At 37.0% G+C, this 17,863-nt stretch overlaps 3 protein-coding genes across 6 annotated transcripts; 2 read left to right on the forward strand and 1 right to left on the reverse strand.

Annotated features, from left to right (window-relative positions):
* Positions 1 to 4,427: 4,427 nt before the first annotated feature.
* Positions 4,428 to 6,664, forward strand: LOC132172532 (large ribosomal subunit protein uL16). Its single transcript, XM_059584046.2, has 4 exons — positions 4,428 to 4,558; positions 5,287 to 5,788; positions 6,201 to 6,282; positions 6,433 to 6,664. The coding sequence occupies exons 1-4, from the start codon at positions 4,549 to 4,551 to the stop codon at positions 6,499 to 6,501; spliced, it is 663 nt and encodes a 220-aa protein (XP_059440029.2). The 5' UTR covers positions 4,428 to 4,548; the 3' UTR covers positions 6,502 to 6,664.
* Positions 6,665 to 7,693: 1,029 nt separating this feature from the next.
* CP12-1 (CP12 domain-containing protein 1) lies at positions 7,694 to 8,281 on the reverse strand. The gene has a single exon (XM_059583166.2). It carries the CDS (start codon positions 8,190 to 8,192, stop codon positions 7,797 to 7,799), a length of 396 nt encoding a protein of 131 aa, XP_059439149.1. The 5' UTR covers positions 8,193 to 8,281; the 3' UTR covers positions 7,694 to 7,796.
* Positions 8,282 to 10,581: 2,300 nt separating this feature from the next.
* LOC132170214 (putative glutamyl endopeptidase, chloroplastic) lies at positions 10,582 to 17,441 on the forward strand. Of its 4 annotated transcripts, none has more exons than XM_059581104.2 (11): positions 10,582 to 10,920; positions 11,389 to 12,376; positions 12,628 to 12,756; positions 13,329 to 13,628; positions 13,710 to 14,168; positions 14,317 to 14,382; positions 15,017 to 15,077; positions 15,172 to 15,321; positions 15,496 to 15,633; positions 15,892 to 16,193; positions 17,102 to 17,441. In XM_059581104.2, the coding sequence occupies exons 1-11, from the start codon at positions 10,623 to 10,625 to the stop codon at positions 17,109 to 17,111; spliced, it is 2,901 nt and encodes a 966-aa protein (XP_059437087.2). In that variant the 5' UTR covers positions 10,582 to 10,622; the 3' UTR covers positions 17,112 to 17,441. The 4 variants fall into 4 exon arrangements, with proteins under 4 accessions (XP_059437087.2, XP_059437085.2, XP_059437088.2 ...); XM_059581102.2 differs by having other exon boundaries at positions 17,107 to 17,441; XM_059581105.2 differs by having other exon boundaries at positions 17,134 to 17,441.
* Positions 17,442 to 17,863: the final 422 nt, after the last annotated feature.

The raw sequence follows: 17,863 nt of genomic DNA on the forward strand, positions 1-17,863 counted from the left end.
TGATGAGCCAATACAATAAGTTTCATATGGGGTCGTCGTTTGTTGATGTGAATATTACAAGTTCAAGTGATGTTTAGGTTAATGTTGCTTGTGATAACTCGGAAGATAACAAGACGCAATTTAGAAAGATGTTCTCCCAACATGTTGAGAAAGTGAATGATTTGCAGTGTAGGTCCGAGTTGGATCGGTATTTACATGATGGGCTTGTAGCAGAAACAAAATAATTTGATATTTTGGCTTAGTGGAAGATTCATGCATCCAACCACCCTATCCTCGCAGAGATAGCTCGTGATGTATTGGCCATCCCTACTTCTTCTGTTGCATCTGAGTCCGCATCTAACACCGGTAGACGTGTTTGGATTCCTTTAGGAGTTCATTGTTTCCAATTACTGTTGAGGCCTTGATTTGCACACAGAATTGGTTATTGGGCCGCTTAAGCCATGATGAGTTTGAAGATTTTTTGGAAAGCTTTGATGATATAGGTAAATGTTTTTAAATTAGTAATTTGCAAATTCATTTACTTTTCATTACTTATTAATTCATTTAACTTGTTCTATTATAGATGAGCCTCAAGCTTCAAGTTCAATGACCGAATCATCTTTTGACTGAATAAATATTTAATTGAATTGTCATGGTAATTAATGTTATTATTTCATTATTTATTAATTTATTTATGCTATATGCTACTTGCTAATGTTTTCCAATTTCTACACAGGTGGGGATTGGCATGAATTTCTTTGAAAATGTTGGTTGAAATGAGTTTTTTTTGGTTGATTGAATTTCTATGAACTTTTTTTGGTTGATTGAACTGGAACTCAAGCTTCTTCAAGTTCAACCATGTTGGTTTTTTTGGTTGTTTGTGAGTTTATGAACTTGTTTTTGTTTTATTTTATTTCTATGTTGTGTATAAGACTACAAGTGAAGTGATGATTTTGTTGTAATTTTATTTGTATATTATATGATGTTTAGATTTGTAGAAGGTAGCTAACAAGATTTTGGTATATAACAATTTTTAATGCTAAAATGGCCATGAAAAAAAAAAAAAAAAGGTTAACATGAGCAAAAAAAAATGTTTAAAGTGAGCACAAAACTGGCCCAAAACCAGCCCAAAATTTGTCAAAAAAAAAAAAAGGCCCAAAAAAGCGGTTATCCCAAAGCCGCTAACCGCTACCCGGTTAGCGGCTTTGCCCAGGAGTATGGTATTGATTACGAGGAGACTTTTACTCATGTTGCTAAACTGACCTCTATTAGATCCTTACTTGCAGTTGCTAATGTTCGTCATTGGCAGTTATTTCAGATGGAAGTTAAAAACGCATTCCTCAATGGTGATCTTACAGAAGAAGTCTATATACACCCTCCACCTGGCTATCACCATCCGCCACACAAAGTTTGTAGACTTCGTCGGACACTTTATGGTCTCAAACAGGCTCCTCGTGCTTGGTTTGCCAAATTTAGTTCTGTGGTTGCTCAACAAGGCTTTGTTTATAGTTCATATGACTCAACCCTCTTTCTTCGAACTACTGGTACTAGTACTATCCTTATTCTTCTCTATGTAGATGATATGATTATTATTGGTGATGACATTTCAGGCATTCGCGCTCTTCAAAGAGATCCTGACCATGAATTCGAAAATTACTGAAATGAAGGACTTGGGGACACTCAGCTACTTCCTTAGTCTTGAGGTTACTTCGAGTAATGATGGTTATTATCTCTCTCAAGCCAAATATACATCTGGTCTACTTTCTTGAGCAGGTCTGACAGACAGTAAAACAACGAGTAGCCTCTTTGATATCAATGTCAAATTTCTAGCCACGGATGTAAGCCTTTATCAAATGCTACTCTCTACAGGCAGCTAGTAGGTAGTCTCATTTATTTTATTGTTACGCAGCCTAATATTGCCTATGCTATTCATTTGGTGAGTCAATTTATGAGTGCACCTTGATCTACTCATTATGTTGTTGTTCTTCGCATTTTGCGCTATGTCAAGAGTACTATGTTTCATGGTCTTCATTTCTCTTCTCATTCATCTCTTGAGCTCCGGGCCTACTCTGATGCTGATTGGGCTAGTGATCCCACTAATCGTCGCGCCATCACTGGATATTGTTTTCATACTTGGAACTTCTTTAATTTCATGGCACAGTAAGAAACAATTTGTTGTTGCTCAATCTAGTACTGAAGCTGAGTATAATGTTCTTGCTGACACCACATCTGAATTTCTCTCGTTACGATGGCTTTTATCTGACATGGGTGTTCATCAGCCCACTAGTTCTCCTATCCATTGTGACAATCAAAGTGTCATACAGATTGTTCATAATGATGTTTTTCTTGAGCGCACAAAACATATCAAGATTGATTGTCATTTCATCCGGCATCATCTTCAGCATGATATTTTACAACTTCATTCCCGTCACCGCTGCAGATCAATTAACTGATATTTTACCAAATCTCATCCACCGGGACGACTCAATAATCTTATCTCCAAACTCAAGTTGGCTTTGTCCCATAGAGTTTGAAGGAGGATGTTAGAATATTTTATTTCCGTAATATTTATGTGACCAAATATTCTCATATATTCTCAATATATTACGGAAATATTCTCCACATATATTATTGAAATATTTGATATTGAATTTATTATTGTAAATATGCTGATTTTATGTGATTTTGTAATTATTATATTTCCTTTCTTTTAGGGCCTTATTCAACTATAAGTAGGTCATTCTATTGTACAATTATACAGGATCGGGATCCCCAACAATAGCTAGAGAATTGCTCATTAATTTTTTTTTTGAAATCTTGGCCATTAAATCTCATATAAGGGTCTACAAACTGCCACGTGTCCCACTAATTAAAAAAATAATATTTTATTATTTAAATTGTAAAAATAAAACTAATAATAAAAAAATATGGGGTGGCCGACAACCCCAGCTGACCCATGGGGTGGTGGAGCCACCCCCGAGGGCCGATTGGGGGTGGCTCATGGCCCAGGGGGTGGTTCGGCCACCCCTTAAGGCAAAACCCAAAAATTTAATTTTTGGGGGTCCTTGGGGTGGCCCTCGGAAGTAGTTCGGCTACCCCCAAGTGCCAAAAAATATATATATATATATATATATTTTAATTTTTTTTTAAAACGTTAAATAATATTTTATTATTTTTTATTTAGTGGGACATGTGACATGATTGTAGTCGTTGGATCTCTTTAAAGAGATCCTGACCATGAATTCGAAATTCTCGAATTTCCTTCTAATTCAAGGGGATCCCGACCCTCTTAACACTGTCTAATACGTATTAATTAATATAAGTTATAAAATACTTATAAATCTAGCAATTTTTTAATGGATAAAAACACTGTGTAAGTCCAGGGCTGTTAAGTGAGCGAAGCGTCTCGCGAGCAAGCTCGGGCTCGGCTCGTGCTCGACTCGAATATTAAATGAAGCACTTCATGAACACAAATCCTGGCTCGAATATTAAACGAAGCAAGCTCGGCTCGACTCGGCTAAGCTCGTGAACAGCTCGTATAAGCTCGAGAGTGTGTATATATATATATATATATATATAAACTAAGTAATAGATAATTAATTATAAATCTCATAATTATTAAAACCTTAAAATTGCATTTATATTTAAGTGTTAGAGAATGAAAAATTCTAGACCCTTCGTGATGAAAGAGAGAGAGCGCAATCATTAAAAAGACCTCGATTCAATTAGAGCAGATCCAAATGAAAGGAAGAAGAATCAAGCAGAAACTATTGAGGGAGATTGCGAAAGGCATAAACTATTGATGAATCAAACAGACCCAAACACTATCACTACATGTCTGGTGAGTGAGAGTGAGAGAGTGGGAAATGAGAGTTCAGGTGGAAGATCCGTTGTGACTGGTGAGGGGGATTGAGAGAGAGACGTTAAAAAAATATTTTTTTGTAAGGTGCATTGTCCCAATGCAGTCTGAATGCAACCTGTTAAGTTGTCCTACATTGTTAAGAAAACATCAATCTTTAAGTTTGCTTATCTATAAAATGATGCATATCCTCTCTCTTTGAAACCAAATGTCTTGCTGTATTGACCCAGGCTCCATACTCGACTAGCTAGGCTAAGCAAATACTCATATGCAAACTAACTTCTTAAGTCGTTTAAGAGTACTTGAAGTTAAAAAAAAAATTTAAAACAAAAATATTAAATATAAGAGCCAGCTCGCGAGCTAGCTCGGCTCGACTTATTATTAGCTCGAGCTCGATTTTTTTGGCTCGCCCTTGAGCTCGATTCGAGCTCGAGCTCGAGTAAAATTTAAACGAGCCAAGCTTGAACAAGGGAAGCTCGCCCAAGCTCGGCTCGTTTACACCCCTATGTGTAACCAAAAGAGTTTTACGAAAAGAAAAATTGTAATATAAAATGAAAAGAAGAGCCGCGTCCAATTCGTGAAGAGTTAGTGGGATGGGCTTTTAAAGTGGGCTATTGGACCACCGCGTCTAAACTCCATCCCGTGATCCGTCAGCTCCTCTTCTTATTATTCCTTTAGGGTTACAGCCGGCAGCCGCAGAGGAATCAGAGATGGGGAGGAGTAAGTTTCTCTCTCTCGATGTAGATCTGTGTGGTTTCATTATTTTTAATTATGGTTTTGACTCGAACAATGTTTCGTTAAGCTTTAGTTCTATTCGCTCTTTCACTTACGGAGATGTTTGGTTGTTACGGATGGTCGTTGTGATTTTGAGGAAGCCATGGCTTTTAGATTTTGTTCATATGTTATGCCAAAGTACTACAGGCTGATTGGCTGTTAAAGAATTTGTTTCACGAGGTGTGTAAGTTCAAGGGATAGATAAAGAATGGACACTTTTGGGTGTTTGTTGAAAATGAACACAGGATTGTAGATTCATTTCTGCTGGGTTCTGTTTCTTTGTCATTTTTCTCACAAGTTAATATGTATGTTGTAAAGAAAAAAATCTAAATAAAATTCTATTGAAGTAGAAATTATTCATGGATTGCTTAAAATAAAGGACAGGACATGTTCTCTGCTGTTAGTGGCTATTCACTCTTGGTATCTATAGTCTGTAAGATGATTGGGTTTATGTGATGTGCTTTGTGCTTCTTACTCTGAGCATTGTTTTATTTGAAAGTTTAAAATTATTTATTTGAAAGTGTTAATGTTTTTTAATTTTTCATAGAATTGTTGTCATGCTTTCAAATCTGATTAGTTCTAGAGTTTCAAACCTTTTCTAGTAGCTTATGTTTGCAAGGTAGTAGGTGATGCTGTTTCACTGGTTCTTCTATTAATGTGTTTTTGTCTTGCAGGACCTGCCAGGTGTTATCGCCAGATCAAGAACAAACCATACCCAAAATCACGGTATTGCCGTGGTGTACCCGACTCCAAGATCAGGATTTACGATGTAGGAATGAAAAAGAAAGGAGTTGATGAGTTTCCTTTCTGTGTTCATTTGGTGTCATGGGAGAAGGAAAACGTTTCAAGTGAAGCTCTTGAGGCTGCACGTATTGCTTGCAACAAATATATGGCCAAATTTGCTGGGAAAGATGCGTTCCATTTGCGAGTCAGGGTGCACCCTTTCCATGTCCTGCGTATTAACAAGATGCTTTCATGTGCTGGAGCTGATAGGCTTCAGACTGGGATGAGGGGTGCATTTGGGAAACCACAGGGCACTTGCGCGAGGGTGAGCATCGGCCAAGTTCTTCTCTCTGTTCGTTGCAAGGACAACAACAGCCATCACGCACAGGAGGCCTTGCGCCGTGCCAAATTTAAGTTTCCGGGTCGTCAGAAGATCATTGTCAGCAGGAAGTGGTATGTGGACATATTCATTCTGTTTTGAATTGTTATTATTAAAGCGCCTTTATGGGTCCTTTAGGACTTGTGGAATTATGTCACCTTGATCACTGAGATAAATATCATATCCATAGGCTGTAGTTTACAGTACTAGTCTTTTTTTCCCACTTATACAATTTGGTTTTTCTTTTGATCAAAGCCTTTTGGGATTAGGCCTGTTTCTAGGTGATGTTGTTATGTTTGTTTTATTTTGAATGTCATATACTGTCAGGAATCTCTGTTGTTTGCCAATATGAAATTTCTGTGCAAGTAGTTGGTCTCTTTCTCTCTCTCTCTCTCTCTCTCTCATCAGGTAGCTTAATCAACACCCACTTTGCCGCCATAGAACTCCAAACTTATACCTTATTGTTTATATGGTGATATTTTTCAGGGGTTTTACAAAGTTCTCCAGAACTGATTATCTGAGGTTCAAATCTGAGAATCGAATTTTGCCAGATGGTGTTAATGCCAAGGTTTGTGTTTGCTGATGAAGTCACTGCATCCATTTTTTATTTGAAAGCGTAGTGACTGAGTTTTGTTAATATGGTATTCAAATCATGTTAATTTCATTATTGTAAATATCATGGTATTCATATCAACAATGGTTTTTTTCAATCTTGCAGCTTCTTGGATGCCATGGACGTTTGGCTAGGCGTCAACCTGGAAGAGCATTTTTGGATGCTATTGCTTAGGATATATTTGGATTATCCTGTAGTTTTGAGTACTGTTTTAGCATTTACCTGAAGTTCCTCTTTGCTTTTGTAATGGATCAAGTGTTGTGGAGTTTTCATGATGGTTGTTTGGAGATTGTTCAAGTTTCGGTTAATGTTTGAATTAATTTGATCTTTGAAATTATTCAAGTTTCTTATTTTGCTAAAGCTTTAATATAGGGAAAAATTCATTTTACCCCCCCTGAAGTTTTAGTAGTTTTTTAATTTGAACCTTAAACTTTAAAAATTGGCAATGTATACTCATAATGTTTCAAAAAATTTCAATTACTAATTTTTGTTAAATTGGACAAAAATTAAAAAATTTTAAAAATAAAGCCCGAGAGTATTTACATAATTTCATAGATTTTCGTCTACGGAAATTAGTAACGGAATGTTTAAATTGAAAAATTTTTAAAACATTAAGGTGTATATTGTCAATTTTTAAATTTTGGGGTTTAAATTAAAAAATTCCTTAAACTTCATGAATAAAAGCAAATTTTTTCCTTTAATATATCATGCCCAATCTATTTAGTTTCTTAGTAGACCTTTATCTGATCGGTAAACGAGAAACTCTTTGTAATTAACCTTTATTAGTGTTGTTGCAAGAATGCATTACTGCTTTTTATTTTCCGTTGCAAGATTTAATTTCCAATTTTAAGCCCTTTTTATAACAAAACATTACAAGGGCCTTTTTTTGGGTAGAATTGTTGTTAAGTTGGCATTTTTGTAAGATGCTATGTGAGGTAGGGTTGGAAGACGAGTAGTGATTTAGGAAATATTGCCGTGCATGAATAGTGTACACGCCAGTGTTCATATATATTTAAATATTATTTAAATAGTAAAAATAATAATAATAATATATGAACACTGGCGTGCACACTGTTTATGCACGCCAGTGTTCCTCAAATCACTACTGGAATGCATAAGAGCACCCCCCTCATGCTCTTTCATATTTAACATTTTCTAATTTTTTAACAAAATTCACAAAAAATATCATTTATCAAAGTTAAATTTAACATTTGCTTTAATTATTTTCTAATTATAAAAACACCAAAACAGAAGCTTTTTATTTTTAATATATATATATATATATATATATATATATATATATATATATATATATTTTTATATCTAAGAATATAGTATGGTGTGATAGTTTAGTAAACAAAGCGAGTAGCAGAAAGTTTTCATAATATAATAAATAAACCATATTCGTCTAATCCCATGCAATTACAAAGAGGATATAAAACGTAAACATGATTATCAATCTAAACCCTTCAGTCCTCGTAGGTGCGGCACTCGTCGGTCTCCGGGTTGTCCTTGCAGTAGGCCTCCAACGGGTCGGATTCTTTCTGCCGGTCACGTGCATGGCTAGCCGCCGCGCTCAGCTCCTCCACCTCGTCCCAAGCCGCAACGCACTCGCCGCTCACCGGGTCATCGGAGCACGCGTCTTCGGCCTGCTTGATGCTCTCCACCACCTTGTCCGTTATCTTGTCGGGTGCTGCAGCCAGGGGTCTGACGTGCATCCGACCGGCTCCGCCCAACTGGGCCGACCTCTTCCAAGGGTGGCTGAGCCAGAGCCCCTTGATCATCATGGGCTGGGCCTTTGGCGAGTCCGCCGCCTTGGCCATGACTCTTGGGGTCGACAGGTTTACTCCAGCTATTGTTGCCATTCTTTTTCTTCTTCTTCTTGTTGGTGTAGTAGTAGTAGAATTGTGGTGAGGTAACGTATGGGGGATGGATTATGATACGATAACAGGAAGCAGTATTATTGGAATCTGAAATGTTTTATGAACACACACATCTTATCATGGGGTAGCCAATTCTAAGCTCCCACGTCACACCCAGTGTGAGATATTTCGAAGAAAAATATCACACTTTTCAAAGAGACAGAACAAAGAAATTTCGTCCTTGTATGGTATGAGAGCGAAGGATTTTTGGCTTTCGTGGGAGTTTCGTGCTTTTAGAGGTTTTCAAATTCCACTTGGAAAGTCTTAACAAATTAGTGTTAGTTTTTTTTAGCCAAAATGAAATAAATAAATGTGCTTTTCAAGAGATAATTAACCTCGATCTCCTCTCACGTAAACATCTTTTGAAGCAACGTGTGGCGCAACCTCGTCAACATGTTAAGAAGATATTTATTTTACAGCTCCCAAGCCATATGTTTTGGCATACATGCATGTATTTATTTAATAACATTTTTATTTTTTATTTTAAAAAAAAACTTAAAATATTCACAAAATATTCAAAATTAGTTGCCACAATTTTTATTTTTTTTTTTAAATAAAAAATAAAAAATATCATTTATAAAGCATTAACAAATCAACTATATCAGCTTTAAACATGAACTCCTGCTCTCATGATCGGCTCGTCGTTTTATTGCTGATACAAGCCCCCTCTTGGTAGTTGGGTGGTAGAATGGCTTATCCTTCTCAACTAAATGGATCAAAATTTACTGAAATTTTTAGAAAATTTTAGTTTTTGAAATTTCAAATCTAGGCCGTCAATTTTTTATCCAATAATCATTGTTCTGTCACATGTCCCACTACTAATAAAATAATAAATAGTAGTGGGACACGTGGCAGAACAATGACTCTTAAATGAAAAATGGATGGCCTAGATATGAAATTTTAGAAACTAAAATTCCCCTAAGAATTTCTATGGATCCAAATTCCTGCTAAATTGAGAGTTTTTAAGAGGAGTAATAACTCCCAAAAGGGTGGTCGACCACTCTTTTCATGATCATGATTTAAAGTTTGTGCATCTAACGATGTATGTAAATGACGTTAATGTTAGCACATCTTTTTTTTTTTAAAAGTAAATAATATAATAAAATATACCAACTTTAAATATTGACAATGACTATCTATTTCAAATGAAATTAAGAGAATCCTTGTTGAGAAACCTCCCATCACCCGTAAGAAGCCAATGTGAGAAATTGTTGGACCAACCAAATGAGCTAATTGGGGGTGGCTGAACTATCATTTTGGCTATAGGTATGGTTTAACCACTCTACATTTTTAGGTTGGAAGTGACCAAATCATCCTAATGGCTAAAGGAGGTCATTCTACCCTTTGTCTATACAACGAAAGAGAGAAAAAAGCTTTTAGCAATGGTAGTAATACACTAGCAGTAATGATAGTGGTGGAGTCAAGACCATTACGACGTAAATTAGGATCGGTGATCAGAAAGAGAGAGAGAGAGAGAAAACAATTTTAATTCCAGCAACCAATATTTGATGATGTAGTGAATTTTAGTCATTCATTTAAAGATGAACCATGTAAATTAAAGCCATTAGCACCATAGGTAAGGGTGGGTATCCATTCGGTCGGTGCATGTTATAGGGGTATTTTCGCCTACTGATTTGTAAAAGTCCGTTAAGTCAATTAATTAACAGACTTTATACCGACAATGAATAGTTTTAACATTTTCGGTTAATCGGTTAGTCGGTTAATAGGTGGTCAGTTAAGTCGGTTACAAGTTTTGATATTAAGGTTTATCAACCTCCTTGTAACTATAGAATTAGTAAAGCATATGCTTTATAAATGAAAATAAAAAGTAAATTCATGGAACATACTCCAAAATGACGACTACAAATCAGCTGGACAAACACAACAAGGAAACTTATCACATAAATTAAAAATTCACTTGAAAAATTGGTTAAGTTGGTTAACTGACAAAAAAAAAAAAAATACCGCCTATAGAATCGAACTGATTTGAAACAATATTTTAATTTTGCCTACCAACTGCCAAAAGTCAGCTATCCATCGGTGATGATTTGTAGACGATAAACGGTTAATCTGCATACTCCTAACCATTGGACACCCTAAATATCGGAAATGATCCGCACTCCAACCTAAACACCATGATGGGCCATTGATGGCTATCTATTCCCACTCTCAGAAGTCAGAAGCATCTTTTTTGCCTTTTTTGCCAAGCAATCTGCGCCATAAAAATGAACCTGGACCTCTAGCTTTGTCCCCTTTGGGCCCTAAAAAGAAGATTCCAAAAACGACTCGACCCATCAACTTTCCTAATCTCATTGGATATACCGTAGACGCGTACTACACTTGCCACTAGAAAAAGTTTTAGTACAAAAATCCATGATGCGCCTTCACGCAGTCTATCACCGCACCGCCTCTCTCCTCTCTCTTTCTGTCTCAGTTCTCTCGCCACCTCCCACTACCCATTCCATTCTCTCCTCGCTCACCCCTCCCGTCATCCTCAGGCTCTATCCCCTTCGGAGGGCTGTCAGGTCCATCAAGACTGCCTCCGCCGCCATGACCGCCTCTAGATTGAGCAATCTCGTCCCTGTCAACGCCGTCGCCGGAGAAGACGGCGGGGTTGGCTCTAATGGCGCCGCTTCTTCTTCTACTGCCGCTTCTCCAACTGAGAATGAAGGTAACTTAGAATAGAAATGGACTTTTTGTTTAATCGCTTTCGTTTTAAGTTGTTTTTTTTGAAATCGTTGGAAGCCAACGGTTTGGTCAATTGAAGAAGGTGGGTTTTAAGCAAACATGTCAGTCTTTGGGCTTGAAATTCTTGATTGCTAATGGTTTGATTCTGATTGTGAAATTGATTTTTTTTTTTTTTGTTTGACGTTTGATGATTTTGATTTGGACCTTGCTCCAGCTTATAGTGCTGTATTTTGTCAACTTGGATTTGTTACATTATTGAGCTAGGCTTGTCATGCATGTGTTGCTTTAAATTTGAAGCTAATTCTGTATTGGACGTTTATTCCAATGGAGTTCAATTGGTTGTATGTGTATCAAATTTGACTTGAAATGGTATTTACTACTATTTATGGGTATAGACTATCATTATATATCTTAAGTGGCTGTCTTGTAATTTGTGATTCAAATTGTGTAGACGATTCGGTGCTGGGATTAGGGTATTGTCTTCCTCCGCCAGAGATTAGGGATATTGTGGATGCTCCGCCGCTTCCTGCATTGTCATTCTCGCCACATAGGGATAAAATACTGTTTCTCAAGCGGAGAGCTCTGCCTCCACTGGCAGAGCTAGCGAGACCGGAGGAAAAGTTGGCCGGTATTCGTATTGATGGAAAGTGTAATACTAGGAGTCGGATGTCATTTTACACGGATATAGGAATTCATCAGTTGATGCCTGATGGTACACTTGGGACCGAGAAAGAGTTACATGGGTACCCTGATGGCGCGAAGATCAATTTCGTTACATGGTCGCAAGATGGTAGGCATTTAGCATTCAGTGTCCGGGTTGATGAGGAAGAAAATGGCAGTGGTAAGCTTACAGTATGGGTTGCTGATGTGGAAACAGGGAAGGCTAGACCTTTGTTTCAGTCGCCTGATATCTATCTGAATGCGGTTTTTGACAATTATATTTGGGTTGATAATTCTACTCTGTTAGTTTCCACCATCCCATTGTCTCGTGGAGGCCTACCAAATAAACCTTTTGTTCCTACTGGCCCAAAGATACAGTCCAATGAGCAAAAAAACGTTATTCAAGTTAGAACCTTCCAGGATTTGCTAAAAGATGAATATGATGAAGATTTGTTTGATTACTATGCAACTACGCAACTTGTATTGGCTTCTTTAGACGGGACAGTGAAGGAAATCGGCCCACCAGCTGTGTATACATCGTTGGACCCCTCTCCAGATGGGAAATACCTCATGATTAGTTCAATTCACAGACCGTACTCTTTCATTGTACCATGCGGAAGATTTCCTAAGAAGGTAGATTTGTGGACTGCTGATGGGAAATTTATTAGGGAACTTTGTGATTTGCCCCTTGCCGAGGACATTCCCATTGCATTCAATAGTGTGCGGAAAGGGATGCGTTCTATCAATTGGAGAGCAGATAAGCCATCAACACTTTACTGGTACGCATCAGAGATTCTACTCTTTTTTGTCTGTGGAAGACATTTGCTGTAATTTTTTGTGGGGCCACTCTAGTTGGAAACTGTTGTTAATTATAAAAGGCTCCATTGGAGTGTTTGTTTAGAATTGCATAAGATAATGCAGGATGATTCAATATGGAGGTTGGTTCCATCTCATTGAAAACATTCAGATACTTGTTTGACAATTAACAGTTTTTAAATGCTTGGTTTGCTCTTACTGTTGATATTTTTAGGGTAGAGACACAAGATGGAGGTGATGCAAAAGTGGAAGTTTCTCCACGTGATATAATTTATACACAGCCTGCTGAGCCACTAGAAGGTGAACAGCCGGCAATCTTACACCAACTTGATCTCCGTTACGGGTATGACTATGAGCTATGTGATTGATGTTTTATCCACATAATTATCTTCCGATAAACATCTAAAGATGAATGTGTTTGGAGGACGACATTGTTTGACTTTTCTTCTATTCATATGGCAATTATGTTTCCCAAGAATTTTGTTTTAGAAGACTTGCTATCCACAAAAATTTACTGCTATAGGATGGGATATATGTTTGCTTATGTTTGATTACCATGGCTTAACCTATCGAAAAGAAATTTTTTGATAACCGTGCATTAGGTGCTTATTTTCACTTTAAAATTTTGGACATTTACTCTTCTTTCCCAGAGTGCTTGCATAATGGCATTTGCATGTAAAGTATATGATTGATACACTTCCTTAGGCCCTTTTTAATTCCTAAATTTCTGGGATCATATAAATCCATCAAATCCAAGATATTGTCCAGATGTCAGGGATGGTTGCCTTTCGTGTCCATAGTCAAAGCCCCTGTCAGGCGCAATCTTAAGGCCATCTGTAGCTTTGTTTGCAAACCTGCATGAAAGGCTGAGCTAGAATCTCGTTTTAATGAGTGTGAGCTTTTCTGTCTCCACAGAGGTATTTCCTGGTGTGATGAGTCACTGGCTCTAGTTTATGAATCTTGGTACAAGACACGGCGAACAAGAACCTGGGTGATTTCTCCTGGATCTAAAGATGCTAGTCCACGCATCCTATTTGATAGGTCATCAGAAGATGTGTACTCTGATCCTGGCTCTCCAATGTTGCGGAGAACTCCTGCTGCAACTTATGTGATTGCAAAGGTAAATAAGGAAAATGATGAAAACACTTATGTTTTACTGAACGGAAGTGGTGCTACACCAGAAGGGAACATTCCATTCCTTGATTTGTTTGACATGTAAGTACTCAAAATAATTTCTGGTGTGTTGCTTCCTAAATGCTCATTGCTGCCATGTGGTTCTAAACCAAATTCTTTCAGAAATACAGGCTGCAAAGAACGAATATGGCAGAGCGACAAAGAGAAATATTACGAGACTGTTGTTGCTTTAATGTCTGATCAGAAAGAAGGGGATTTGCGACTCGATCAGTTGAAAATACTGACTTCGAAAGAGTCGAAAACTGAGAACACTCAATACCACATCCTGAGCTGGCCAGAGAAGCAAGCATGTCAAATTACGAATTTCCCTCATCCCTACCCACAGCTGGCATCATTGCAGAAAGAGATGATCAGGTACCAGAGAAAGGATGGGGTGCAACTGACTGCAACATTGTACCTGCCACCAGGCTATGATCCATCAAAAGATGGTCCTCTTCCATGTCTGGTTTGGTCTTACCCTGGTGAATTTAAGAGCAAAGATGCTGCTGGACAAGTTCGAGGTTCTCCTAATGAATTTGCTGGTATAGGACCTACATCACCCCTTCTTTGGCTTGCTAGAAGGCATGGTTTACCTCTTCTCCTTGTCTGCTTATACTCTCTTTTGGTGTCTTTCACGTGTTGTCATTATTCTCCTTCCAATTGCATGTACTCACAGTATGGCTTGTTGGGAACATGATGGACCAACTTTTGACAGCTCCTTTACTTGCAGGTTTGCTATTCTATCCGGACCAACAATTCCTATTATTGGTGAAGGCAATGAGGAGGCAAATGACAGGTAACTTGAGACAATGTTTTAGGAATATACAAATAGTTTCAAGGATATGGGAATCTCATCCTAATCATATGATAAAGTAAATGTCACTAAGGACTCGTTAGAAAGTTTCCTATGATTGAAGACATATGAAAATCATCCCATTGTTAACCAAATAAGAGAAAATGTATGAAGCACATACCCCAACAAGGATGGCAAGTTTGTGAAACAGAAGTTGTGAAATGAGTGTGAAAAGGCCATGCTGCAGTGGGGGCAATACTTCAAAATATGAATTAAAACTTGAGGGATCAAAACAAGTAGCTAATGAAATTTGAGATATCCTAGAAATGGGCAAGAAATATGTGAAAAATGAAACTGCTTTTACAGTGGTTTGACACAAAGAACTAAGAATTACAAGCGATAAATATATCCTCAAATCATTAATGTTTCTTCATTATACCTCAAATTGTACTAGCTATATAACATGGGGCTTTCTTTTCTTCAGTCCTTTCTTCATTTAACGAGGAAGTTTCAACGTCTTGAGCTTTCATATGAAGCTTGGTTGTATTTGGTTTTCTTTTCCAGCTATTTGAAATTTTCACAATAGAAACTATGCCACATATAGCTTCAGGATCTATATTTGAAATTCCTTGAACAGTTATGTAGAGCAGTTGGTCTGGAGTGCAGAGGCTGCAGTTGAGGAAGTTACCCGACGTGGAGTAAGCTGCTTCATTCCTTTCTATATGATTTTTGTTTATGTAGTTCTGGGTTTGTACTTCTGACCTGAAGTATTCTAATGCTGCCCTTGTTAAGGTGGCTCATCCAAACAAAATTGCTGTTGGGGGACATTCCTATGGTGCATTCATGACTGCAAACCTCCTAGCACATGCCCCGCATCTTTTCCGTTGTGGAGTTGCTCGCTCTGGTGCTTACAACAGAACACTTACTCCTTTCGGTTTCCAGGTAAGACACTAATAGCAAAATATTTTTTTATTCAGCTAACTAGATGCTTAGGAGTTTCACTTTTTTTTTTTTTTTTTTTTTTGGTTTCTTTATTTTTTCTCTTCCCAACTGACATTGTGTCTAGTGTCATGTCTTAACTCATGATGGTCTAGTGACTTCATTATATTGGTGTAGAATGAAGACAGAACTCTTTGGGAGGCCACAAACACTTACGTGGAGATGAGTCCTTTCATGTCCGCTAATAAAATTAAGAAGCCAATATTGCTTATCCATGGAGAAGAAGATAATAATCCTGGAACTTTAACAATGCAGGTAAAAGACGAACCATTTTCCCTATTTAGTTTATTGTTTGTCCTGTCTGGTTCAACATTTTTCCTGTGTTTCCATTAACTAATGAATTATCTAAACATCCTTTGATAGATTTAAAGTTACCAACTCACTAGTTTCAACATTCCAAAGTAGTTTTTGCATGAGCTGAGCTTGAAGCTATATAGTGCTCTGTGGCTAACTCCTTTGTTCTTCACCTATTCGATTACCCGCCACTTAATCTTGTGTTTGCATGCCCTACAGTCAGATCGTTTTTTCAATGCTCTGAAAGGTCATGGTGCTCTTTGTCGCCTAGTGATTCTTCCATTTGAGAGCCATGGTTATGCTTCACGGGAAAGTATCATGCATGTCCTCTGGGAAACTGATAGATGGTTGCAGAAATATTGTGTGTCAAATACTTCTGATGTAAAAGCAGATATTGACGCATCTAAACAAGATGTAAGCAAAGAGGCAACAGATTCCGAAAGCAAAGCAGCTGCTGCTAGTGGAGGTGGTGGTCCAGAGGTGTCAGATTTTGAACATGAAGGATTTTACTCTATGCCAAGGTCATCATTATGGTAGTTTCTTCACCATTTATATGAAATTAGAAGAAAATATTTGGATGGAAAAAGTAAAATAACAAAATTTAATGTACCTTCCCAAAGCCATGACTCTTTTGTTGATGAGAAATGTTATGAGTACCAAATTTTTTACCAAAATATTGGTACCGATATGATGTGGAGTTTATTCATTGATATCCGTAACATTTCTGTTGATTAATTGTTTTGATCATTTCCAATGAATAAGCTTTACATCATTTTGGTACATATCTCTTGGTAAAAGGTTTGGTAACCCTAACATTTCTCTTTGTTGATAACCTTGTCGTGCTTTTCATGTATGAAACTATACAAACAAATATTATTTGCCAAATTTGTTTAATTGGAATCAGCAGGTGCCTAAAAATCAGTTTTCTATGTTTAGAACTGGAAAACAAGAACTATAAGAATCGTATGTGAAAAATAGGCTACAAACAGATTCCATCAGTGTATCCCTTAGAAGAAGGATACTTTTGGCATTAGACTATTAAAAGAAAATAGAAAACAAAATTCAGATGGCTGGTAGCATTGACTAGGATATCAAACTAGCACTATTATGTTTATTCCCATCCATCTGAACCCTCTCGATCTTGGCTATCCTTATCTGGCAAATGTGTTGCAAGTTGGGTTTTCAACATTCTACTTGCTAGTCATGTAAAATATAGGGGAATGTTGAAAACCCAGCTTTTGATTGATATGTTGGCTATCCAGCATCATTAATTTGTTGCCCAGTTAAGTAAAATTTTCCATCAATACTCAGGACCCTTTTTTCTTACCAACATGAACCTAAAATATGTTAGGCATTACATACTTCTTATACATGTCAAATTTCTTAATTTTAATGACTTTTCTTTTTCATAATACTTCGAACTATGTAGTGTAGATTGAATTGCTTATCATTGGCCACCAGGGAGTGAAGTTGGAGCATGAATATGGTATACAATCCGACGTCGGAACAGCACAGGCACACATCAAATTTATGTGCTTGAACATTGCTTAATTCATAACTGAGACCTGAAATGTTATTCAATCCCCGTGGTGTTTCGGTATGTAAATTTGATGGTTCTCCTCATGGGATATTAATATGAAAATTTAATGTCCAAAATGTAATTCATAACTGAGACTTGAAATATCATTTGATCCAATGTTGCGGCATTGCGTATGGTGAGTTATGGATTCATATTAGTTGTATGTTCATAAAGCTCTTGTTTCAAATTATTGGTTGTCTAGTATGGGGTTGTGACTCCACTTGTGAAGCTCATTTTTGCCCCCCCTCTTTTTTTTTTTGGCTCTCCGCCCATCCCCCCCTTTCCCCATTTGTTAATGCTTTATTATAGTCTTTTTTTTTTTTTTTTTTTTTTTTTTTTTTTAATATAATTTGAAAAAGTGTTCTTATATGACATAAAGATTATTTAGGTTGTTTGTTAATGTTTTTGTTTTAAAAAGAGAAAATAAAAGGGAAAAGGAAAAAGCGTTCGACAAACAAAGCCCACATAGGAACAATAGTTTATAGGATTATCTTTGGGATGTTGTAGCATTCATCTATGAATTTATAGTAATGTTATATATCACATTTTTATTTCACAATTATTTAATAAAGCATTATGGCAGTTTTAACGAGCTCTTCGATTTTTATTTAT

This window comes from Corylus avellana, chromosome 1 (genome assembly GCF_965113065.1).
Source record: "Corylus avellana chromosome 1, dhCorAvel1.hap1.2, whole genome shotgun sequence".
Classification (NCBI taxonomy): Eukaryota; Viridiplantae; Streptophyta; class Magnoliopsida; order Fagales; family Betulaceae; genus Corylus; species Corylus avellana.